A 26,553-nucleotide genomic window follows, 5' to 3' on the forward strand; every position below is an offset into this window, starting at 1 on the left:
GTGTGTGCGGACATGCCGCGTTGGGTGTCAGCGCGTCAACGTCGGGCGTCCGTTCGGTGAGCGTGGGAGCGAGCGAGCGAGTCAGCGAGCGGTCGCTACCCAATAGCGGTCAGCCCCTTATCAGTGACTACCTCGTTACAGACCAATTCAGACCTTATTGGTCACCCCGTGCCCCTATATCAATCTCAACGTTCATCCTACAAAGTCCCATCACAAGGATAGAAACACAAATAGACAAAAAAAATGTTGCCCGTATGTGAAACGGCTGTACGCCGTTTGTACCGGAAAACTAAATTCCCCTGTACAAGAATACGGGTTAAACCGTATCGCTTGACAGGTATGGGTGAGTCTGTGGGTCTCTGTGTGATTGAGTGAGTCTATGGGTCTCTGTGTGGTGAGTCTGTAGGTCTCTGCGTGAGTGAGTGAGTCTATGAGTCTCTGCGTGAGTGAGTCTATGGGTCTCTGTGTGATTGAGTCTATGAGTCTCTGTGTGAGTGAGTCTATGGGTCTCTGTGTAATTGAGTCTACGAGTCTCTGCGTCTATAATTCAAACCTTATTGGTCACCCCGTGCCCCTTATACATCACAACGTTCATCCTACAAAGCCCGTATTGAAACGGCTGCACAGCGTATGGACCTGAAAACTCAATTTCCCTGTACAACAATACGGGATGAACCGTATGGGTTGACAGGTAGGCTACTGTGTGGTGCGACTCTTGACAGTTCAGCAGCTGGGACACGTTAACCTTTTCCTGGCGGGGGTGTGGAGGGGGGGGGGGTCTGTAGGGGGGGGTCATCAGTCAGCGTCGCAATGAATGAACTCTAAAGGTTTCGCCTTGTGAGCCAGTTAGGTAGGGTTTGTCTCCTCGGAGTGGCGACAACAACAATGACGGAGGTGCATTCCTCAGGAAGACGAAGAAGAGAAAGAGGATTACACCCACAAGACCAGAAGAGGGGACAGACTACACGCAGTCCTTGGTTGCAGCCGGAAAGGTCCACAACGCTCTTCTGGAAAAAAAAATGTTTGTTTCTACGACAGTGCAGTCGTGTGTAAGGATAGAGGGTTCAGAGGCATCCAGGATTCACTTGAATAGGCGTACCTTGTACGCCTTATGCCGATAATCTACACTCCAAGCAAGACTAGTTTACGGAAAATGTTGAGCGGGGAAATTAAGTCCTGACAGCATGTAAACGAATTGTCTCTCGGGGTGTATTGTTTTTGCGATTGAAAATACACCCCGATTTACCAAGGTGAGACCAGGACCCCTGGTGTGTATGTTAAACTTATTTTGCACCGTACGTAGCCAACCGTGCTAATCGAAGATGCAGGTGGGAGACCTATTGTAAGAGTAGGAGCGCTCTGCATTCATTTTGAAAAGCAATTTTTTTTTCTAACCAGGGCCCAGCTGGTGGCTCCAGGTGCGGGATATTGCGAACTCCGTCCCAGCTTTTCCCACCCAAAACAAAAAACCCAACAGCTTTACAGGTCTGGCGACAGCCCAGCGGCGCCACACACGCGCATCGGGACATTGCCTCGTGCTTTACGACTGCGCGCTCCAATTAAGACAGCTGCTCGTGTCACCCACAATCACAAAACCCGAGGCAGAGCTCACTGCCTTAACTGAACTGGAGGCCACTGCAAAAGTGCCTGCCTCGAATGCCCTGGTCGCCTGGTGGCAGATAACTCGAGTGGACTCGAATTGGCTCGAGTTGGCCTGTCTCTCAAAAATCCAGTTCTAAGACACCTTGAGTTGAAGGACACTTTGAGATGAAGGACGTCTTGAGTTGAAGGACGTCTTGGTTAAGTGACATTTCCTTGATTTTCTAAATACACTCGAGTTCTCGCTTGAGTTGGGCCTGATCCTACTTGCGAGAAACCCTTCTGCGCACGACTTTCCCAAGGCGAGAGAGGTCAAGATCGAGTCGCCGATAGAGTGAAATGTCAATTGTCAAACGTTACTGTAACGTCATATTAAATGCTGTCACCTGCAATATTAATTATTTGTACGCGTGTAGTTGATGTATTTCCTCTCCCCCCCCCCCCCCCCCCCCGAATTCTGACGAAGGGAATCTAAGGTCATCACAGCCCCTAATTCGCAGGCGACTTGAAGATGTAACAAATAAATAAACGCTTCGAGTTTTGGAGAGAGAACAAAGGTAAAGCCGCAGCCCTGCAATTGCTTTCGCTCACGTGACTGTTGGCGGAAGGGCTTCAACTAGAGGGAGCTCGAGATCATTTGGATGTTTGTAGGTGCTCGCTAACAGCACTTGCCCCAAACAGTTTGTTGAGGCTATACGGGGGATCTTTGTCTTTTGTACGTGTGTGAATGTCTCTGTGTGCGCGAGCGCGTGATTGTGTGCGCGTGCGTGCACATGATGCAATCCCTGTATCGAGACGCCGAGGCTGTCTGGTACCTCTTCTGTCGTCTCTTTCTTGAGGCCGGGGCATTTCGTGATGATGTGCGTGTGGCAGCGCTTATGCACCACGCACGTGCACACTGCACAAGGAAACACACACACACACAAAGATAAAAGACAAAGATCCCCCGTATAGCCTTAACAGACTGTAGGGGCAAGTGCTGTTAGCGAGCACCTATGAAGGCCGTAACGGTACACGAGGGGGTGGGTGGCCAGCACCACGCCCGACCGCCTTTGTCTCCCCAGTGGCAATGTTTACACACCGCACCGGCTACTCATTTGAGGCTGAGTCGACCTAGGGGAGGCCCGGGACCGGTTCAGATAATCGTCACTGGTGTTGGCCGTGAGCGGGAATCGAACCCGGGTCGCCAGGTTCATAGCGCAGCGCGCTAACCGCTACACTACCGCTCCCCACTCACAGACACACAAACACACGGAGATAAATATCGCCAGTGCAACGGGGTAGTGTGGCCAGCACCACTCCCGGACACCACCGTCACCCAAGTACCGATGCTTACGCAACAAACCTGGTACCCATAACAGGTTGAGTCAACCTAGATGGTGACCAGAACAGGTTCAAGTATCACTCATTACTGGAGTTGGACATGGCTGGGAATCAAACTCAGATGAGCAGGTTCATAGTGTTGTGCGATAGCCACTCTGGCTCGCACACAATGCTTACATGAAAGCAATCGTATTTAAAACTGATTTTTATTTGTAATATGTTAACATGCTAGAAGATGTGTGTAATATATTTACTAGACTGTCATATTTCTAGCGTATATAGCAAACACGACGCTCCACTTAGTAAATTATGAAAACATATCGTAAGTTACTTTAAATTGCATTTTAAATACAATTTTTATCGACATTTATAGGAATGGCTGCAAACGTATCCATCTCGGAGTTCACATTCACGTCAGATATTTCCATTGAGTGAAACGTCTAAACAATCTATGTGTATATGTATTATACTATTTCCACAATGCAATAAAATTACATATTTGTTCTGTGCGGGCGAGTGCAATAACACGAGCACGTCTTTGACCAACAGTGTGGTTACGGTCAAGGCTCTTCAATCATGTTCCCTTGTCGTGTGCGTTGAGCTGGGTTTTATCACATTTTACGCCTGAAGCTATGAGACACACGCACACACACGCGCGCGACTGCAAAGCCCCGAAGTTATGCATTTGACACTGAAGCATTGGGGGGAATGTTAGGGGTTGAATGTTGCCACCGGCCAGCCACTTGATTTTCACGATGACATTTCTCAACCGTCAAACAAACAAACGAATGAAAAAGCATATGCAGTGCAGGGATGCACCGGGAATTCGTTGGGCTATAGCTTCTGACCATCGTGTTCTCCGGGTTATAAGACGCTCCGTATGGGAAGTAAAGATGCTTCACCCACCCATCACCATACTTATGGGGGTCGTTTAATAATAATAATAAAGTGAGTGTTTTACAATCTGAAGAACACAATTCTTCAGAGAGCCGTCTTCCAGAAGATGTATATCGTGGGACCATTTTTTCCAGTATCAAAGTATGAAAAATAAGAATAGTTTTTACCAATTCTGGCAATAAAACAAGTGTTAAGATGTTCAAACACCAAATAGATACATTTTGCAAGGAATCAAAGTCTGCATTAACCACACGTACTTGTGAACATGCAAACAAACATGCTCTGATAATAATGTATGCATTGTCTTTGAAACGGATTGGCCTACACCAGAGACAGCCTTGTACGTATGTATGTTGAAGTTATTTCGCACAGTGCGTAGCCAACCATGTAAATCAAAAGTGCGGGTGGAGGACAACAAACTAAACACAATAACAAGCAGTTCTACGATAAATTTGTTTTCAATCTAGATGTAAAAGTGGATAGCTCCAGTGGCTTCCTAAAAAAACAATATAATAGGGAGAGATGTCTTCTGGAAGATTATTCTAAACGACGAGAGTGTAGCGAGTCTTCCAGGAGATAATGCATTGCGATGGAGAGCCACATTCCAGGATGTGAAGGACTCTAATAAAAATATTTAATCCAGAAGACCAATTTATTTACCTAATTATAAGACATACCCCTGACTTTTGCTTTTAAATATGGGGGGAGGGAGTGTATCTTAGAATCGGGACGATACGGGGTCATTCATTCCGTTTCCAATGAGAATCAACTGGAGTCGAGTGCTTGGGGAAGCCTTCATCCAGCAGTGGATTGAGCATGGCTGATAACGATGACAATACATGTATGGAGCAGCGTGATGAAGTATAGTTAAATATCCCCCACGACCCGCATGGCATTGTGAGGGCCCTCATCCAGCAGTGGATTGACAACGTGGCCATACACCGACATGTGACGTACGAAAATCAACACAATTGTCGTCCTTTAGGGATATCTCTCTTATATATGACATCAGCACGTGTACACGTGTGCTTAAACAACAACAACAACAACAACAAAAACACAGTGCTCAATCATCCTTGCCAAATCAACATTTGGAGATTTCCCTTCTATAAGAGTGGGGCTTAGTCTGGACCGCGTCTGTCCCAGCGGACGGTGCTAAATCACGTTTCTCCAGCTGGAAGTGGCTATGATCGATGGCTCTGGGATTTACTGCCTGCACTAAATAAAGGCTGGCACTTTAACAACACCGCCAGGTAAGCATTTACGTTAGCAACCGGGCTGTGTAACTTGTCGATAACAAGCATAAAACAATCCCCCCATTCAGCCAGGTAGAGTGGCAACAACTGCACCAATGTCCATGCACCACTGTATCGTTAAAACGCTCGAAGTCGGCTCTGACTTCACAACGATCGCGAATTCATCTCACCTCGTTCGAACGAAAATGATGGGACATGACACTGTTCATGGCTTTGACTGTACTGTGTTTTGTTTTGACTCGGCGGTGGCGCGCACTGAAAAAGGCTACCTGAGTTTGATTCCTGGCCACGGCGAACATCAGCGGTGAGCGACTGACCGGCGTGGTGAAGTATGGTAAAAAAAAAAAACCTCCATGACCGTTGCAGGTTCCTTCCCACGCCATGTAGGCCTTAAGCGTTGTTTGACCATACTTCACCACACTGGTCAGTGTTTGTTGATGAGGGCGGGGAGCATCGTCGCGGGAGCATAGAAGCACAGAACAACATTGGATTGTTCTGCACTGCAGTCTACTGCTCACAACATCGCTGTATATTATAAAAACGAAATATGCACCATCTTGGAGCATAGTGAGTATCGTTTATACAGATGATAGTCTGTCTTAAGGATAAAAAAACGACCTATTAGCCTTTGGAGCAACGTTTTCAAGCAGCATTGTTGAGCAGCCAAACTCTGGAGCGATTTCGACTTTTTTTTTTCTTCATTTGAGCCTCATCAGCAGCGTCGGGCTTGTTGGAGTAAACTCAAGGAACGGAACAGACCCACGCACACGCACGTGCATCTCGACTGCTGTGGCGCCTTACCTTGACACTGGTATCCCTGCTTCCCCAGAACGCCCCTGCGGGAACACGAGGGCAGCACTTAAGGTAGCGCAGCGAGGGTGCGTGGGTCAACAAATGTGAGAATTCACATCGCACCCCGTGCCGCGGCGCGTGCGTGCAACGGTGGATGAGACAAATGTAATGGCCACGTCTCTTTTTTGTTTGTTTGCATTTCACATTGCGGCGGCGTCCGCGCACATTGCAACTCGCAAACCGCCGCGCAGTTTGGTAACAGGCGCAGTTTTCAAGCGGAAGCACGGGCAAAGCACAGTGCAATCGAGGCAAACGGCCGCACATTATCACGGTAAAATGCAACCCGCACTTATAACCAGGGCGACCGCCAGATTTGAACTTTGCAACCATTTGCAACGAGCATTGAATGACCGCTGCACCACCGGGCCATGTACGTCAGCAGCTGCCAGGATCCACGTCTTTCGCATCTTCACACCCGCACGGCTACGAAACAAATGCTGTGCATTACACTACTCACGTGATCGATGTCGTGGTATACAGCATCTTAAGATGCTATGCGCAGAAAGGGCGTGTGCATGTTTAACGTCATTGGGAGAATGGCAGTCAGTTTTAGCTATAGGCAGGGGAAAGAAAGGGCAGGGCTTGAGCCTTGGACTTTAACAGGGAGTTGAGAGCACGGATGGAGGGGGCAGGGAGTTCCAGACTGATGGGAGCGAGAGGGGCGGGGGGCAGCACATGAGTACGAGCAATACAATACACGAATACCGACATGAATACGAGCAAATAATATTTTATGCAATTTAAATCATCTGGATTGAACACTCATTTCTTGTAAACTGCTTTTTGTGTTTAGCTCGTTATCCTTCTCTCGCACCTCCAATTAGCACGGTTGGCTACGTACGGTGCAAAAGAAGTTCAACATACATACAGACAAATGGCGAATGACACATCTTGCAACAGTAGAAATAGTAATGCAATGATCGGCATGCGAGTGGTATTCTCCCTAGTCGATATATGTAAGGATGTTGAACTTCTTTCGCGCCGTACGTAGCTAAACGTGCTAATCAGAGATGCGGGGGGGGGGGGGAAGGACAACAAGCTAAAAGCACAAAGCAAGTTCTAATGAAATTAGTTGGAGAGGATGGAAATGTATCTGCGAGGCTGGTTCCATTCCGTGCATGGATGATGCACAGTTTGACTCCACCCCGCCCCCCCGCTCCCTCCAACTTGGTCGCAATGCCCCAGTTTCACACGAGACGTCGTCGTTTTACGACGAACGGCTCGACGACAAAAAAAACTACGACAACAACAATAACAGCAACAAAACTTCCGTCATGTAAATCATGGCGATGGCCCCCGTCGGGAAACGGGGGCCTCGGACGGTCATAAATCCCGCGTCGTCGCAGTCCGGCTGGGCGAAAGTCGCGCGCATCAAATCCACGCTGCGTCGTTATTCGCGTGCTCCTCTTTAAATCACGCACGAGGCGTGCGTGGGATTTCTCGGGGAGGAGCAAGAGATGATAGCAACAACAACAGTGCAGCCCAATGCAATCGCGTTTTGTATGTGCGTATGTTGAACTGCGCTTACCATCCCTCCCCGCCCAACCCCCCCGTATACCTCCTCTTAACCCAAATTGATAAAGTTGTCTTTTTATTAAAAGTGTCTTTAGATGCATATGCGTGCTTTAAAAGGTCAGGGGCAGAAATTGTGCAGGCCTGCATTTGCTCGGTCATGCCGCTTGCTCGTAGAAAGGCCGCTCTATAAGAGAGCCCCCCCCCGCCCCCTCTAGAGGGTATTGTTGGCCGCTTCTTCCACGTCGGCCAGTCGAATTGGAAGATGTAGCAATTACAGTACTCGCACTTTACCCCACAGTACGTGCCCAATAATTTGCCGAGAACACTGTTCACATGCAGCGCGATCATAAGGCTGTCCGTACGGCAAGTCCTTGGCAAATCCTGCCCGCTAGGCTATTTAAATCAAATTGTGCCAGCACAGCCACGGCAAAGCAATGCCCCTTTAAGCCTCCGGGCCATTGCAAGGAACATCCATTTAACGTTTAACAGACACTGACTTTTATTTCCTGCGATCGGCAGAAAAAAATAACTGAAAAAGTACATAACAACGCAGCTAATTTCGCCACTCAATCTCCGCAGTGGGCGTACTCCCTCGACGCGCGTCACTCGTTCGGCTGCCGTTCGTCTCCCACTGCCGGCCCACGCTTTAAGGACATTCGAACCGACGCTGGGGTTTGTCAAGCGTTTAATTCCGTAATTTTGCTGCGTGTTGGCCGGCGTTATAGCTGCGTCCCGTTGAACCGCGCCACGGCACGGCGGAGTTACGGGACCCGGTGGTCGACATGAAAGACGGAGTGGCTGCCAAAGGAGTGAATACGACCCTAGAGTAGAACACGCCGTCGAGGTCAATCTCAGCAAAAGCTCGGACAACGGCTCTTGTGTAGGTGCTGAGGCGGATTGTTGCCATCTCAAGACTTTGATAGATGGTGACGGCTTCGCCAGACCTTAATCCAGCAGTGGAGAGATCATGGCTGATGATGATGATGGCGAGACGTAGGTAATATGATGATACGCAAGTAACATTTTAATCGGCACTGGAGTGGTGACTTGCATTTCGCTTTTTGGAAATATAAAATATTTTTTTTTTCAGTCCATAATTATTAATCCACTGCTGGAATAAGGCCGCTTGCATGCTGTGTCTGTCTTGAGAGTTGCTTGACCATACTTCACCACCGTTGGCCAGTGCAGATTGGCGAAGTTTTCATGCCTAAATCCACAGTTCTGAATTTCAATTGAGATTTGCTAAAGTCATGAGCTTGCGGCACGCTTTTATTTGCTGAGACAGTAAAAAATGAAAGAGATTTTACGTTTCATTTTGCTCTGTAATTTCAGGCTCTAAGTTTTAATGAACACCCCAGACTCTGAATGCAAGTAAGAGACAAGATTAAGCTTCCCCTAGCTGCTTGTCATGGAAATGTTTTAATAAATATTCTTTTCCATTTTTAAATATTCATTAATGCAATAATTAAATCGCTTGTGTGTTTAGTAATTTGTGTTTTGCATGAATATGTATGGGGAGCGGTGGTGCGTTAGATAGCGCAATTCCCTTTGAGGCCGGCCCCATGTGTTTGATTCCCAGCCACGGCTAACATCAGTGGCGAGTGATAACCAACTCGCACTGACCGGCGTGGTGAAATATGGCCAAAAAAACACCCATGACTGTCACGGCTTAATCCAGCAGTGGATTCACAGACGGCTGAACATTATTGTTTTAAATAAAACAATAGTTATTTCGGTAAAGTCACGTTGAAGGGAAACAATAAAATAATATATATAATACAGTAAAATTCTCACGACGTTTCGACTGTAACGCAAACAGTCATCATCAGGTGTGAAAAACCAACGGCTATTTCCGTTACAGTCGAAACGTCGTGAGAATTTTATTGTTTTATATTATTATTTTATTGTTTCCCTTCAACGTGACTTTACTGAAAGAACCAAGAATATGAATCACTGCAGTCACGAAAGCTTTAAATCAAAATTTAAAGCAATAGTATTACAATCAGTGTCATTTCCTAACACCTACACGTACGGCGGCTTTGACCAAATCGCCCAGAATGTTCCCGATCGCGTCAGACCTCGGAAGCTAAGCAGAGTTGAGTCTGGAGAATGCTTGGATGGGCGACCACCACCACGGGGTGCACAAATGACGAAGGCTGTGAGGCCGCGTTTTGTGAACAGAGCAGCAACATCCACTGCTGCCCTGCACTTCAATGCTCCGATATCTATTCTCCACGCCTTGGTCGAACAAGCCGCTGTGACCAACGCGGTTGGCGGGGAGGCCTTCAACATCCATCAGCGCGGGGATTGGCAAAATGGGCCGTACGTGTAAACTAAACTATTTGTATTTTACCAAGGTAATGCCCACTGAGCTATGTAGCTATTTTGCAGAAGCGACCTGGCCACACAAATGATAGCTCAACGAAGTGGCTGATCGCGTGGACCGTTCATAGCAGCCAAATACTCTAAAACGCATGTTGCGTTGAGAGACAAGAACCGGTGGACCTAAATTTAAAAAAAAATCAATACGACCACGTTGAGACCATGCCAACTCCAAATATACAGCAGGCGTCAGGGTCAGGATCCGACCCACGACCTCCGGCATACCAGGCACCCTCTACATGTCCATGTACAGAGCGGCTGCTGGTGAATCGTTGAACGGAGGTCTCGGCTGCAAATGAAAATTTAAAAAATGCCATCTCTCTCTCTCTCTCTCCAAGGAGCAAGGCTCTCCGTGACTGACACACGCGAATGCTCGCAGTAGCAGTAGAGACCGCACCTCGGGCCAACACCTTAACGGAATGCAATTCGCAAAAGGGATCCATCGGTGATGAGACTGCGTCACTAACGGCGCACGCAATGACGCCTGTTGACAAGGCTGGCACATGGCTGTGCTCGGTAGGCAGCGGGCCGAGTTTACCTGCGGTGCTCAGGCGGTGGTGGCGATAGGCGCGCTGGATTAAATTGGGGGGGGGGGGGGCGGGGGAGGTGATTCGCGACCCTCCAAGACTGCGGCATCGATTCGCGTTTCGCCACGCTTCACCAAGCACGAGGGCAATTTTCGAGTTATTCTTTTCCAGGGCGGGTTGAGGGGGGCGGTGGGGGGGGGAGATTTCGCCTCAGACCTGCCTCTCTCTCTCTCCTCTTTCACGCTGCGTTCCGCAATCAGGGAGAGGGGGGTGGGGTGGGGGGCGAGGTCCTCGATTTAAAAAAATGCGGCTTTGATTGATGCCGCCGCGGCGACTGTGCGGGGAGCGGTATGGGGCCGTCCATAAATGACGTCACGCACCTGGGGGGGGGTCAGACATTTGTGACGATGTGTGACGAGGGAGGGGGGGGTTTGAGAAATGTGACATCACGTCAAAATGCGCAACTTTAAATAAATATAGACAACACGTTCTACTTAATGATAAATGTTTTCTCCTACAACATCAGAGTGCAGCGCCACATTAAATAGCACTACAATGACAACATTTTAAAGCAATTTGAAGCATGTTTATTTTCAAAATGGAAATATGGTTTGGGGGGGGGCAGAGCTTTGTGACGTCATATTTGAGGGGGGGTCTGACTTTTTGTAACGCCGTGTGACGGGGGGGCGTCAAAAATCGTCCAAAATCGCGTGACGTCATTTATGGACGGCCCCTTAGTGCGGCGGTGAGCGTGCCCGCTGCGCTGTGATACCCAACCGGCTGTGGACCCGAGTTCGAGTCCCACTCAGGGCCGCCGACACGGGCGACGGGGGGGGGGGGGTGCTGGGCCTCTCCCAAGATCGACTCGGCCTCGAATGAGAATCCAGCGCGATACGTGAAAATCGCAACCGGGGAGACAAAGGCGGCCGGGCACGGTGCCGGCCACACGCGTCCACGTGGCCCGTTTCTGCCTTCAAAGGTTGCTCGTAGAACTTGCCCCCCAAAACGTCTGTTAAGCCTATAAGGGGGATCTTTGTCTTTGGAATGGTTAGCACGACGCTGGACTCGCAATCCAGAGGTTGCCACTTTTTATGCGATCTGGCGTCACAGTGAGTGAAACAATGGAAGCAGGTTTCTTGAATTTGCCCCAGCTCTGGCCACTTAACAGTATCAATAAGTGCACCGCAGTGAATCAATCGGTAGGTCGCAGGGGGTGTGGTAGAGCCTGGATACTTCCACCTCTTCCAAGACGTACTCTCAAGAGGAGGACATAACGACCCTTCAGAAGGGCTCTCAATGGCTCCCTGTAGTGGAGGCCTTTCTGTCAGCAATGGCATGAGCAAGACATTGCAGGGTTGCACGTCTGCCTTCCCCTTTGATTGAGCATTTTCTAAAAATGAGTCTCCCTTCGCTGCCTCCACCACCAAGGGCATAGCTCTGCTAAGTCATAAACTACTCGCCCCCTCACTCGCACAGCGATAGCACTGTTCCACCGGCTCGCATCCCAACGAGTTTCCTCGGACGATTTTTTTTATTTTTTGGCAAGAGGACATGCAACAGCAGAGACATTTATTAAAATGTATATTAATTATTACGATTTCAACTATTTTTATTTGACCAGGTAAGACCCACTGAGCTAAAAATATATTTTTTAAGAAGCGACCTAGCCACAAATGATAGCTCATTAATGTGGCTTACCACGTGGAAATTTACAGCAGCCCAAATACTCTAAAACGCATTCGGACAACGAACACACTGGATGCGATATTCACGACGCCCGGCTCTACGCCACCCACGGCTACCGTGCGCCAATGTTGCCGAGCTGCGCGCCGTTTGCAGAGTGCTGTGGGCAATAAAGTCAAAGCGGTTCGATCGCTCCTCCCGGGCCCTTCGCCAAATCGTCCATCACCTCCTGAGCTCTCCACCCACCCTTCGCCTTCCCTTCTCGTGCCACCCGCCCCCCTCCTGCCGTGCTCTTTCCTGCAGGCTCAACCCACGTGACGATCGCTTTGAAATTGTTTTTTTTTGCGGATCACCGGTCGCATTTGCCTATAGGGAGGGGAGGGGTGGGGGAGATAAACCAAAATTGTGCCACCGGTTTGAATGCAAGAGGCTGTGCACGGGAGAGTGATCGGCGTTGAACACGGCATCGCCATTCGTATGATTATCTAATTTATTATATTACGGCAGCTGGGCGCAGCCCCAAAGGCACGAATTGCCAAGCGGTTAGCAGCAAACAGCACGAATGTACGTGCGATGAAGTTCTTTCGGCATCGTACGTAGCCAACCGTGCTAATCGGAGGTGCCGGGGAAGGACAACAAATGAATGACGGCGTGTTAGACGAGAGTTTTACGTGTCTTGAATTTAGCGAGGAGGTTATTATTTTTTATTCTTCTTCTAAGAACCATGGGGGGGGGGGGGGGGGGGTGGTGGGGTGGGAAACGCGACAACGGGGTGGCGATTCCAGACTGGAGCAGCGCGAGCGGAGTAGAGAAGCGCCGTGACCTGCAGCACCGGGGTGGAGCACCGGGGTGGAGTACGGATGAGACGGAAGAGACGCGGCGGAGAACAGAAAACGCTCCGCACAATATCAGGCAGACTTGTTCTCGTTACTTTTAAACGCTTTCCGTCGGCGTGATCCCTGATGGGCGAGCGCCCGTCTAAAAATACACACCGTGCGTCACTCGCAAACTCCTCCGTATCTTTGCGCCTCGAACAAAGAACATCGCACTGTTGTAAAAAAAAAATGCGACATCCCAACTGCCCAACCCGCCTACTCGGTCGCGGAAGCAAATTATATTTAATAGTTGGTGGTGCTGCAGAATCTCTCTCTGGCCTTTCCATGTGTCGCAAAGAGAGGCCATTGCCCAAAATGTCACCAATTGTATACTTTTCATTTTTAGGCCAGAGTGTTGCAAACGATTGCGCTGAGTACTCTTTGGTTCTATTGGGTAAAGTCACGTAGGAAAAAATAAAATAACAAAAATCACGACGTTTCGGCCACAACACTTTACCCAATAGAACCAAAGAGTATGGATCCTTGCAGTCACGAAAGCTTTAAATCTAGAATTGAATACGCTGAGTGTTTTTTTTTTAGAGTATGTGTACTAGCGCACCACTGCCACCGCTGTACCACCAAATACAATTACCATAATATCGGGCTATTATTCACGTGAATTACCCAGGACGAACTGTAATTCAAACTTCAGAAGAGCAAGCGTGCGTGGGTAATACACATCACGAGAAGGCAACGATGGCCGACGGATCAAGTGACCGAGTGACAACCACCGTGGAGTTGGAGCGATGGAATCAGCTCGCGTGATGTGCTACGTGGATTTCGACACAGCGCAGGATGGTGCGAGATGCACGTATGTACAGTATGTTGAACTTCTTTCACACCGCACGGAGCCAACCGTGCTAATCGGAGATGCGGGGGAAGGACAACAGACTAAACACACACACAAAAATCCGTTGCTGCAGAAATAAGTTTTCAATCTAGATTTAAAAGTGCAGTGCTCCAGTGGCTTCCTAATAATGCCAACGACTTTGGGAGTCCTTCATCCAGCAGTAGATCGATCAAGGCTGACGGTTATAATGATGATGACAATAACGACGACGACGATGATGATGATGACGATGACACCCCAACAGGCAAATTTGACAAGCGGCCGACGAGCTCCGAAAGGCAACTGCGGTGAGGCTGGGCTCGCTCTTGTTAAAAATCCGGCGCGGGTGAAGACCCCGTAACGCGGCTAGCCACAGCCACGCCAACGGAGCAATCGCGGTCCAAAGACCGCATCATTACTCAGCTAATGAAATCACCGCACCGCGAGCCCCACAGAGATATAACGGCGGCAGATTTAAAAAAAACCTGCGGCTAGTGCGTAAAGCTTGAAAGCTCGGCACGAGGCTTCAAAAGCAACCGGGTAGGAATGCGAGAGAGAGAGGGGGAGGACTCCCCCCTTAACGCGTGTGCCAGGCCCGAGCGAGATTCCCAGTGGCAGATGTTCACGCTCCTGGCCGCTGCTCGAGACTCTTCCCCCACCCCACTGCCACCTCTCTTTCACTCTCTCCTCACAGCAGCGTGAGGCCAATTTATCTGTGTGGGCAGATTCTTCGGCTTGGGTTGAGGATTCACCGTGATTGTAAAAAATAAAAGTAAAATACTTTTACGTTTGTGGACTTGATTAATTATTTATCTGCTCCCGTTAATCAGGCGACTTCTGTGTGGCCACGCCCACTCTCCATCCCTCCCCGTGCAGTAGCATCGATGCGCTTTGTCATCTTCCCGATATAGGAATAGGTTTTACCCTTTTAACTGGCACAAAAACTGACACCTTTATTCAAGGCATCATGTTTGCAATAACCACAACACAAGCAGTCAAAATGCAAACAAAAAATACAACTCTGATAATATGCACTGTCCTTGAATTTGATTGGTGATTTGTGCCAGTTAAAAGGGTAAAACCTATTCCTATATCTTGTTTCTGGCAAAGGAGGTCTCATAATGTAATTGCTCACCCCGAGCCCTCAAGACTCTGATAGTGCGCTGTTTTTGAGTTGTACGCCTTTTGGCGTCTTCTGGTCCAACACAAATGGAGACTAGGCTCGAAGAAAAGCTGTCTCGGGTGTGGACCAATCAAATTCACGGACAGTGCCAATATTATTATCAGAGTTGTCTTTTTTGTTTGCATATTGACTGCTTGTGTTGTGGTTATTGCAAACATGATGCCTTGAATAAAGGTGTCAGTTTTTGTGCCAGTTAAAAGGGTAAAACCTATTCCTATATCTTGTTTCTGGCAAAGGAGGTCTCATAATGTAAATCTTCCCGGTTGTCGTCTTTCCTGACCCTTTTGCTCCGGTTTTTCCGTTCCTTTTCCATGTTCTTATGTCTTCTCTTTTCCCTTTCCCAGTCCCTTTTCATTTTCCATACATTACATCCATGACTGTACGGTACTGTACTCTAATTCCCGTGGTGTGCTCCGGGTAAAGAGTTTATCTGATAAAACTACAAACTAATTAACCTAACAGGGCGGACAACGGCTCGCCACAACGGTCTCGGTCCATGTGGGCAGAGATCTTGTCCTGAGGACCACAACTGTCTCACAGAACCGATATTCTCCAGATGATCACAAGATATATGATTCTATGTTGCTGCGACTAAATGTACAACAATTCAAGCCCTCATCCCCCAAAGCGATTTCATGAATTGTCACGATTTTGATTGCGAAAATCGAATTTCTCCATGCCCGTTTTAACCGTCTCGTTTGTATTGTATCTTCTTCGACTCTTTTGATATAAAAAAACGCGTGCGCTCCCTGAGCCGTATATAAACATTTCATTTGCACACGACGCAAAAAAACACACACACACACACATTCGCAGGTAGAGAGTCAACCCAAACATTGGCGAATCATCACCACACACCTCCACCGATTGACGTCCCCCGCGGGTGAAGCATCGCCCAGCAACCTACCGACGTGTCCGCCGCGCGTTCTTACGCGCGCCCCCGCTCACCAGATAAAGTCGCGGCAGTGCGAGCAGTAGGTGGGCTGGCGCAGGTACGTGGCCATGAACTTGTGCCCGTTGACCTGGTGGACGCGGCGCCGCACAGCGCCCTGCCGCTTGCGGGGCCGCACGCGCTCCGTGAACACGCGCCCCTCCTGCTCGCTCTCCTTCGGGGCTGTGTGGAAGGGGGCGACACGCGCGGACGTCAGCTGCGTGGCAATCGCCACGCGGCGACGGTGATGATTACGACGGTGACGACGGCGATTCTCGCGAATTGTCTCCAATCTCAAGCCCCCGACTTCCCACAAGCGAGCTCCCAACACGAGCGGCGTTGGGCTGGTGTCGAGAAGTCCAACTGTCAAGCTGTTCCCGCCCCTGTTTGTAGAAGTTTTGTTTTGATGACAAGCGTTGTATTTACGCTTTTCAGCAAAAGTGCAGGAGCGAAGCACGCGGTTAGTGGGTAATTGGCAAGCAAGCACAAAATAAGACAGCTGTGTTCCCCAGCCATGGTCTAAAGGGAGCCAAAACAAAAGCTAAAGGAGGCTGAGAAGAACGAGGGTGAAGGATATGAGGTGGTCGAAGAGGAGGAAAATGAGATGGGTAGAGATCCTGTTGGCAAATGTTGCCACAAGGCGTAGAGTTCACCCCAAGATTGCATCTTCATTGTTCAACATACACACGGATAAAAACAAAAATGAACAAAATACTTTCGTCTCTGTATTAAATGAAACGCTCACGCATGTTTAACTCTCACTGCATCATGAATGCACCTGCAACAGACAACAAAAGGAACCGCATTGCCGATCTTCGAATGTGCAGTCGTACAAGGGTTCCTCTGCCTCTGGTCACGTGACACGTCTGCCATCTCGTGGTCAAATCTGGACCAAAACGCTTTAGCACGTGAGTAGCGGGGACATATCCTCTCCTTTACCGCGCTATTTTGACCAAAATCGCAACAACATTGAGGTTACGTGATTATGGAAAGTCTCATTACTTATTGAAACACATTGGTATATTTTCTGCCAAAGCCATCGCTAATTCCACGACTGTCACAATCGCCGCCACCAGAACAATCGCCGGTACGATCACACCACGACGGCCACTACCACCCTCTCACCTGTTACCACCTTTCGCTTCTGTCAACTCTCCGCACTCCGGACTAATAATGGAAGTGCCAGGATAATCAGATTTAAAAATATATACGTATTTTTACAGTCAAATTGTCTGGATTCCATGCAGAAAGCAATAAATTAAGCTTTATAGCACAGTAAAAAAAGTATTTAAATAGACCAAAGGACACTCAATCTTAAATGTGATTTTAAACGACCTGTTGCCGGTTGCTAATGAAAAGCACTGCGCCAAGACCCGTTGCCAAACAGCGGCAAGTCTAAAATGTAATTTTAGCATTTTGAGAACTCTTGGTACAAATATGAATCACTGCAGTCACGAAAGCTTTAAATGAAAATTGAACTCTTGGTACACTTGTGAATTTGAAACCAATCACCATAACATTCCGCCGCCTATTAAATCCTCATCCTCCCCTGTAGCACCTCCATGCTTTCTTAATATAAATGTTATACACAGTCCTTGCTCAGTCTACTGCTGGATGAAGGCCTCCGAATGTTCGATTGATCATGGGAATTATTCGCTGGTCCAGTGTGGGATTGGTCAAGGGGGATGTGGGGTGGCTCAGGACTGGGTCATATTTCACTCGCCAATGATTTCACCATTTTTTTTATTATACTATTTAGAATAGCACAGTTAGTTGATCGGCAGGTCGCGTGAGGTGGGGTAAAGTGTGGGCGACTCCCACCTCTTCCAGTACGTATGACCTACGTGGAAGAGTAGGCCCAAAATACGCTTGAGAGCAGTGGTTCTTCATCTGGGGTGCACACACCTGCTGGGGGTGCGGGATGCCCTTTCTGAGACCCAGAAAGGCTGCAGTGAATGTTAAGAATCTGCTTTAGAGGGAGCTCTCGAGGGTCCTTCTGCCGACAGTGGCATGAGCAAGCAATTGCAGGGCTGCACATTTACCGAGTACCTTTATAGAAAAAAATAATTGCTGGATCCGTCCAAAGCTTCCGGAGAGCTCATCAGCGCGACGCCACCGCGCTGATCTCATTCTTAGGGAGCCGTTCCGTTTATAGTGGCCAGCCCTTCCAGTGCCATCTTCTCCTGCCATTATTCCAGAAGATGCCACCCCACCGCACCGGGGATGGGGGACACAGAAAGCGCGCATCGCCTACACCATCACCGCCGCCTTCTGCAGCAGTTGGCAGATGCATCACACCGTCACCACCGCCCGCCCGCCCGCACGTCCGTCCGCCCAACGCTGGACACGAATGCTTTATGGGCTCCGTGGGCTGCCCGTGAATGAAGCGAGAGCGAGTTGCCTGGCTCTTAGGCAATGAGAGCTATAAATTGTCCTTGGGTCGTCCTTGCATTTATGATGATGATGATGATAATAATAATAATAGTAAAACTTGCGTGAATATTGCGGCCAAAATGTAACGAAATATCTCAGAGCACGTTTTTGTTTAAGCTTAGGGGAACACCTAATGGTAGCTTGACCCCTGTGACACGACATGTCATCAAACTAAAATTTATATTATAATGAATTATATTTTCAGCCGCTTTTGTCAATCCACTGCTGGATGAAGGCCTCTCCAAGTGATGTCGGTCGTGGGCGGGGGGGGGAGTAGCTTGACCATACTTCATCATGCTGGTCAGTGAGGGTTGGTGATACACCCCAAGTATTAAGCAGGAGGCGCCTCTGGGGTCGTACCACGAACCTCGGCAACAAGTGGCAAACGTGCAACCCCTGGGGCACGTCATTGCCAAATGTTTACGCACAACGGCCGTATAATGGGCGTTTTCTTGTTCGACGTTGATCCAACGTTGAACCAACGGTCTCAAGCACATGCCAACGTTGTCTCAACGTTGGCTTGTGTAAGGGGAGCCCAGGATGTTTTGTCCCTGATTGCAAACCGAACACAGCTCGCCGCTAGACTGCAAGGCGCAGCGTGCAAAGGGTTCACGCGGAGTAGGATTCTTACCTTGGATATTATTTTTTTCTCCCTTAATTGACAAAGCCAGCTAGGCTAAAAGGGGGAGGGCGGGGAGGATTGGGGACGTTGCCCTCTGCACAATGGATTTCCTCGCTCTTTGTATGCGCTCTGCATTTCCGCCGTGGTGGCAGGTTTGTTGAGCGTGAGTCACGGCGAGGGATGATGCTGCTGCTGCTGCTGCACAATTCAATTCACACCATCTCACATGTGCACACATATGGAAATACGAAAATAGCTGAAACGTCTGCACCTCGCGAGGGGATTGCAATGGCGTCAGTTTTTTTTTTGTATTGTTGTTGTTAACGTGCATTGAACGCAAAACGGGTTTAAATGATAATCTTTTGATCTTGAATTTTTCCCTCCGATTTACTGAGTTGTTGCTCTGTACAAATGCATGTCGTGCGATGAACAAGAATCCATTTGGAAATCTCCAGGCCCTTCGCCCCTTCTACCCCCCACTCTCCCCCCACCCCGTGTCAGAGAGAACGGCTGCTGCGGAATAAATGTTTTCACAGGGCTTTGCCCCAAACATCTCTCCAATGCGGCCTCTTACCCTTTTGCCATGCACTCGTGCTACGACAATATTGAGGAACAAAACGTAAATGAAAATGATTTTGAGATTAATATTTGTTTTTTTTTTCTAACTGCAGGTGTGGCCTCGACTCCGTGAAAAAAAAAAGTCGCCTTTCTAAGCCCTTCCATAACATCACTGCAATTAACATCGGTCACTCGGCCACTCTCGGGTAGCGGTATGTGCATTCTATGTACGATACATACACATGCGCTGCATGTTATAAATCGCACGATTTATTACGCTTAGAAAAATACATGCGCGCACGCGCATCAACGCGCACGCGTGTAACCAGATGAACCCTCCTACGACCCCCCCTCCCTCCCCTCCCCCAAAGCAAGGGAATGAAATTGTGTGCAGTGTAAACAGGCAATTTACAATTAAGCCATAATGATCAACGTGATTACTCAAAGATGATCGGAGGCTGGAGGGAGGAGAGCGATTGGTGGGGAGGGACTGCACAGTCGGCACCTCTCTGTGACCAAAGACAAAGATTCCCCGCATAGCCTGACCAGGCTGTTGTGTGGTACTGTTAAGTGCTGTTAGCGAGCACCTATGAAGGTCGGCACGGCACACGAGGGGGTGGGTGGCCAGCACGGTGCCCGGCCGCTCCCCACTGAACCACAGACACGCGCACACACACACACACACTCCAATGTAATAGCTCCTCACGTCTCAGCTCGAGTGTTGATGCATTGCGGACACCTTAAGATCCAGGGGCGTTTTCAAAAACGACGGAACCCTTAGAGAAATTGAAAGTGGTCTGTAATCATTTGCTATGCCCTGCGGTGACATTTACGAGCTCCAGCAAGAGTCACCGATTTAGCCGAAGCGTGCGCGGTTTTCCCTCTGCGGGCGCTTGTTTTTTTCTTTTTGGAAAGGCAACCTTCCCTGCCCACGTGTACTCCAGGTGCCCCCGAGATCTGGGCCGCAGTCTCCACATTTCAGTAAAAAGAGTGTAGAGAGATTCATGTTGCTCCCTTGAGAGCCGCTGGCGAGCCGACGAGTTCATGTATTTTTCGTGTATGTTTTTTTTAATATGCTGCCAGTTTCGATGCCGCGCGTCTGAGTTTGAGATGGTCTGTGCACGCAGACAGAGAGACACGTGCTTCGTTCACATTATAAACTGTACGTTCAATGCTGCGATGGTGTGGCAAAAGGGAGGCTGAGAAGCAGGAGGGTCAGGTGAGATGGAGAGGCAGAAAATAAAGTTTAGAAATAGGGGGGGAGGGGGTGGGGGGAAGTGTTTGGTTGGCTCATGAGTTTGTTCGTATGGCACGATGTTTGAGTTTTCATGCCATGGGTTAGGACGGCTGAGTTGGCACTGACGAGACTCTTGAGTTCAAATCCAGGAAGCTGCCTGTGATTAACCGGGTTTCATCTTGGGGAAGCCTGCATTCAGCGGTCGGTTCAAAAGCTGGGTCAGATACGCACCCCCGATTAGCCACAGACGGTGGTGCGAAAGAAGTTCAACATGCATACAGATTTCATTTCCCGCCGTTGTTTTCTGTGGCAGGTGAGTGAGCTCAGATAAGAATAACGAAGTGTACTGATCACAGTGCCATCACTCTTATGATCTAAACGAAAGTAAAACTTTTTGATTTAAAGCTTTCGTGACTGCAGGGATTCATATTCTTGGTTCTTTCGGTTAAGTCATTGGAAGGGTTTTATAAACCATTTCGGGTCTTAATTGATTGTTCACGCTTACGGTGGCTTTCAGACCGCATCCATTATTGTCGTCTCCCCCCTCCTCTTTTCCGAACATAGATGGACTCATCCATCTGAACAAACTGCCAAATCGCTCTCCGTGGTGCTAACGTTAAAAAACGCCACTTTTTTCAAATTTTCTTGCTGTGGTTTTCACACCTGATGATGACTGCTTGTGTTGCAGTCGAAACGTCGTGAGAATTTTATTGTTTTATATTTTTATTATTTTATTGTTTCCCTTCTACGTGACTTTACCGATAGAACCAAGAATATTAAACTAAAACTATGGTTTTTTTACCAGATAAGGCCCTATGAGCTATATAGTTATTTTTCAGAAGCGACCTGGCCACAATTGATAGCTCAACGAAGTGGCTTATCAAGTGGAAATGTATAGCAGTCAAATACTCTAAAGGCATATTTCTAAATGTGTAGGGAAACCCGGAGGAGCACGCAACCACGGAGAGTCCCATGCAACCTCCAAATATATCCAGCTGAATCCACGACCACCTGTATACAAGGCGAGGTGGTTAACATCTCGCCACTTTAATTTGTTCTCCTGCTGTAGTCGCTGACTGCTTACACTCTTTGCCTTTGGGCCTGCGATTAGAAATTGTGATTTTTTTTTAATCAACACGAGAGGTGGCCAGGTGGCTCAGAGGTAAAGAGCCGCTGAGCTGGCACCGCAGAGACTCTGGGGTTGAATCCAGGAAAGCGGCCTATGATTAAACTGCGTTCATGTAAAGTGCGTTCATCATTTCATCCCGGCCACCAATGACTGCACACACACACAAAGCATCATACTAAATGTGGTTCTGCACTTCAATTCGCGAAAGTCGAGTAACGGGAGTTGAGAATATTAGTTTGGCTCTCATGCAAGTTGTAAATCGCACAATGTATCGCGCGTAAGAAAAAATATAAATGCATGTGCACGCTCATCAACACGCATGTGTGTAACCAGATGAACCTCCTATGACCCCCCCCCCCCACAATCACCCCCAAAGGAAGGGAATGTGGGGTAAACAGGCACTTTACAATTAAGCCACGATGATCAACGTGATTACTGCAAGATTATCGGAGGGTGTAGGGAGGAGAGGGATTTGTGAGGAGGGGCTGTGCAGTCGGCACCTCTCTGCGACCAAAGACAAAGATCCCCCGTATAGCCTACACAGACTTTTGGGACAAGTGCTTTTAGCGAACAACATATGTAGAGTGGATGGGAAAGTGCTGCCCTCAACTGTTTGATCAGATGTTAGTTGTAAGAATGTTATAGGGGTAGTTCAGTGATATCCACTTCCCTGGCTAACGTTGTACTGCTCTGTGAAGAAATGCAAATGGATACTTCATCCCATGACTCGATACAATCAGCACGATATGGATACAAAATTTCAAGGAATTTAAACTTGGAACTCCGATGAGACCTCTGAAAGCCACAGCCATGGCAAATGGAAACGTTTCATCAACCACGCACTGCCATTCTGCCAACCAAATCCACCCATCCTCTGGTGAGCCACCTATCCCTGACTTCAATTTTAATTCCATTACAAGCGGTGATTTTCCCTTCGTCTTAGGTGCGAATGTCAGCGCGAGATCAAGACTTCTGCCAGAGCCGGCTGTGGGATTTTAATAAACCCCGAGGCTTTTCATTTGTTGCTATTTTTGTGCCGTGGTTATGGGGGAAGTCGAGGGAGCTGGGCGGAGCTGGGGGGAGCCGGGGGGAGCCGGGGGGAGCCGGGGGGAGCCGGGGGGAGCCGGGGGGAGCCGGGGGGAGCCGGGGGGAGCTGCGTGGAGCTGGGAGGAGAAGAGCAGAAAGGAGAGAGAACAATCAGATACAATCATCAGCGATGGTACGGTCGGATCCAATTCAGGCAGAGTTGTGAACTCCACTTGGGATTTCGTAAGAGCAGGTGACTTGATGGGTTGCCAAATGATTTCGAGTACGATATAAATAATGGGGCATTTCCCGAAGTATAACAGAACACGGGATATATTAGACATTAGAAATATTAGAAATATGCACAATGGCAAGGGAAATTACATCGACGTAGAAAAAGGGCAGCGCGTGGACTCGAGAACATTGGAGAGGTCGCATTGACTGTTGAGAAAAGTGAGTGGCCTTAGGTAGGACACCGTCACGAGAAGGGACGATGACCGATAGTCAAGAACACTGACGGAGTGGCAGTCCAAGGAGAGAACACGCTCGAGGGGATACGTCCACCCGTGGAGATGGAGCGATGAAATCAGCTCATCTGCAGGAGCTATCCGGATCGCTTGCATCGCGTGACCGTGAGAGATGGCGACGGCTTGGAGAGGCCTTCATTCTGGGAGTGGATAGATCGCGGCTGATGGTGATGATGATCATGATGACAATGGGAAGGCGGAGGTGATGCAGCCAGCACCAGTCGTTGCTGCGGGGGAGTAGGGGCTTGTGCCAGACCCGTTCTATCAGAAAATCTGCATGGATTTATCCGCCAGAAAACCTGGGATGGATTTCATTGTTTACCAGACTCACGGAGCCATATCTAGTGCCTGGCTATGACTGGCTTTTCTACGGCTTTTTTTTTTGGCGATAGTAACTTTTAGCTGAATGTTTTACCAAATGTTGTCTTGGATTGCGCTCTCGGCGTAGTTTCAGGAGATGAACAATACATTCGGAACTCTCGCAGGGCAGTGCAAATGCGTCGTGATAGGGAAAAGCCCACGGAAGCGGATATCACAGAGCTGCCTTTGAATTTACTTCAAGGTGACCTCTGTTCCACACAGTAGGGGGCAGGACTACCCCCCCCCCCCCCATCCATGCTGCTAGAGAGAATAAGGTTCACACCATGATAGTCAAACCAATATTTGTAACTGTAAGAGATGACATTTATCCGCATGATGTGCAGAGTCAAATTTAATGGAGTGTGCAGTAATTGATGATCGGGGCCCTTGATTGGATTATGCCGGCAGGGGCCCTATTTGAGGCCTAATTGGCAATTGGCTGAGACCATCAACTCACAACCCTTGTGAGTCTGGTTTAATCATAGGCAGCTGAAACCTGGATACCAACCAAGGATCTTAATGGTTCTCACTCAGGGTTCTGACAGCGCCGGGAATTCGTAAAGGTTGATTAGTGAGGCACTTGGATGGAGTCTTAGAACAAGTTACAGACTTCATAGGTCCTTCATTTAAATTCAGAGAGAGGGTCCGTGCAAACACATGGATTGGTCTCATGAAAATAAAGGCAAAAAAGCACTACACGGCGCATCCACGTATGTGAATCCATTATGGAAATGTAGCTTGGCGGGAGAGCTGCAGAATTTCACATTCATTTAAAGTCTGCTAGGAATACGGTCGGGTCTTAGAATTTTTTTTACGGGGGTTTCTGAAACAGCCATCTCACTTTCTCCGTGCTGTGAAGAAGGGGCCACCCAATAACCCAGTGATGAAGCCAACGTCGTTGTTTGTTCCTCGTACGTCAAGGAATTTGATTTGTCTGCCGAGGTCTGCGTTGTACGGCAGTGCGATGTTACGCTATTACAATTTTGATAGACCTATAGGCCGGGTTTTATGGCCCGCGGAAAAGTGGCCACTCTGTCTCTCGCCCCTGGTAGAACTTCATTCGACTGTGCATCATACTCAGCTCTGTTACAAGGACGAGCACAGCCCAGGGCATCGCAGGCTGTGATAGTGCAAACCAACCAGAACAAAGACGACAACAAATAATAATTATAATTTACAACGAAACCCGCGCCCAAACATTAACAGGCGGTCATTTGAGACGAAACGGAACATCGTCTCTTACCATCTCCGACGGTTCCCGTCAGGTCGATGACGATCAACACTTTGCCTTCCGGCTCAAGATCCACCTGAAAGTGAACGGACAAAAAAAATGTTGATTACAGATTAATTACAGACAGCAACGCCACCATCGCTAACAGACACACGCACGCGCACGCACACGCGCGCGACACTCGGGCGGGCGGGCGCGCGCGCGACACCTCCGCCTGTGAGTAACGCTTTGATAAAAATTTCACAGGCGACCTTTGCTTTGGAAAATTGACACATAGTTAACGAGTGCCATTTACTCGCCTGCCAATTATGCGCATATTTAAATGTAACTGAAACCGGGGGGGCTGGGGGGGGGGCCTTCAATAATAAGCGGATTTGCTAACGGTTAATTGATGAATATGATTACGTTGAATATAAAACGTGCAGACGCGAGTTCCAAATATATAATAACACTCCGCCTTTATTATGCCCTTTAACGGCGGACGTGTACATCTAAATAATTGTTCTGAATGCACGCAATATGCTAATTACATTGTGGTCCAATTCACTTTCTGAGCGGGTGGGTGGTAGACAGCAGGGGCAGCGGCGGCGTTGGGGGTTTGCCCCCCCCTCGACTCGCCTGGCCTCCCCCCCCCGACCTCCCTACTGTGAGTGATCCATATTCGTGGAAATATTATTCCTGTACACCATACTTGTCCAAGCAAAAGGCCCAAAAGCCCCCGCCAAAAAAAGGCCATATGGCCAGCAAAAACCAACGGTGCATGTTGAAGCGACAAAAGTTGACACGTTTCTGGAGTCGAGCGCGGGGATAATGAACTTGGGGAAAAGAGAAGCGTGGGAGGGCCCATTTCAAAGTGAGGCAGATGAACGAGGGGAAGAGGAAAGAAATGGAATTGTTTTTTTTTAATTGGGTGCATTTGTGAACAATAGCCATATCATACATTATTAGTACATCTAATCGGCATGATCATTGGTTCACTGCAGCTCCCTACAAGGCGTGCGGTGAAGTGAGGAGATGTCCCGTGTGTGTGCTCGACATTTGAAGGCCTGGAGACCAGAGCCGGTGATTTAGCCGACAACGGTGTTCATCAGGGAGGCAGTTCCATATCCGAACAGCAGAGTGAAAAAGAAGAAGAAGGGCGCTTCTGTCCAGCGAGCAATCTTCTGGAAACTGGGGGGGGGGGGGGGGGGGCGGGGATGGGCAAAGGCGTGTGGCTTGGCAGGGTTGTGCGTAATCGGGTGGCACGGCATCTTTCATATGGGGTGGAAGCATGGCCTGAAGGTCTGCAAGGTTACCTGAAGGTCTCTGTTGCTACCTGAAGGTCTGCCTTGCTACCTGAAGGTCTCTGTTGCTACCTGAAGGTCTCTGTTGCTACCTGAAGGTCTCTGTAGCTACCTGAAGGTCTGCGTTGCTACCTGAAGGTCTGCGTTGCTACCTGAAGGTCTCTGTTGCTACCTGAAGGTCTCTGTTGCTACCTGAAGGTCTGCGAGGCTACCTGAAGGTCTCTTGCTACCTGAAGGTCTCTTGCTACCTGAAGGTCTCTGTTGCTACCTGAAGGTCTCTTGCTACCTGAAGGTC

The 26,553-nt window shown here is 48.7% G+C and overlaps 1 protein-coding gene across 3 annotated transcripts in view; it reads right to left on the reverse strand.

Annotated features, from left to right (window-relative positions):
• Positions 1-26,553, reverse strand: part of LOC116947747 (protein kinase C epsilon type-like) — a 79,024-nt gene that overhangs the window by 30,513 nt on the left and 21,958 nt on the right. For all 3 annotated transcript variants that reach the window (XM_032963846.2, XM_032963848.2, XM_032963849.2), the window contains exons 3-6: positions 24,988-25,051; positions 15,870-16,035; positions 5,877-5,911; positions 2,415-2,497 (exon numbers count right to left, since the gene is read on the reverse strand). In XM_032963846.2, the coding sequence (XP_032819737.1) occupies positions 2,415-2,497; positions 5,877-5,911; positions 15,870-16,035; positions 24,988-25,051 (348 nt within the window). The remainder of the gene's footprint in view (positions 1-2,414; positions 2,498-5,876; positions 5,912-15,869; positions 16,036-24,987; positions 25,052-26,553) is intronic.

This window comes from Petromyzon marinus, chromosome 31 (assembly GCF_048934315.1).
Source record: "Petromyzon marinus isolate PM22_M1 ecotype Great Lakes invasive population chromosome 31, UKy_Petmar_22M1.pri1.0, whole genome shotgun sequence".
NCBI classification, from domain to species: domain Eukaryota; kingdom Metazoa; phylum Chordata; class Hyperoartia; order Petromyzontiformes; family Petromyzontidae; genus Petromyzon; species Petromyzon marinus.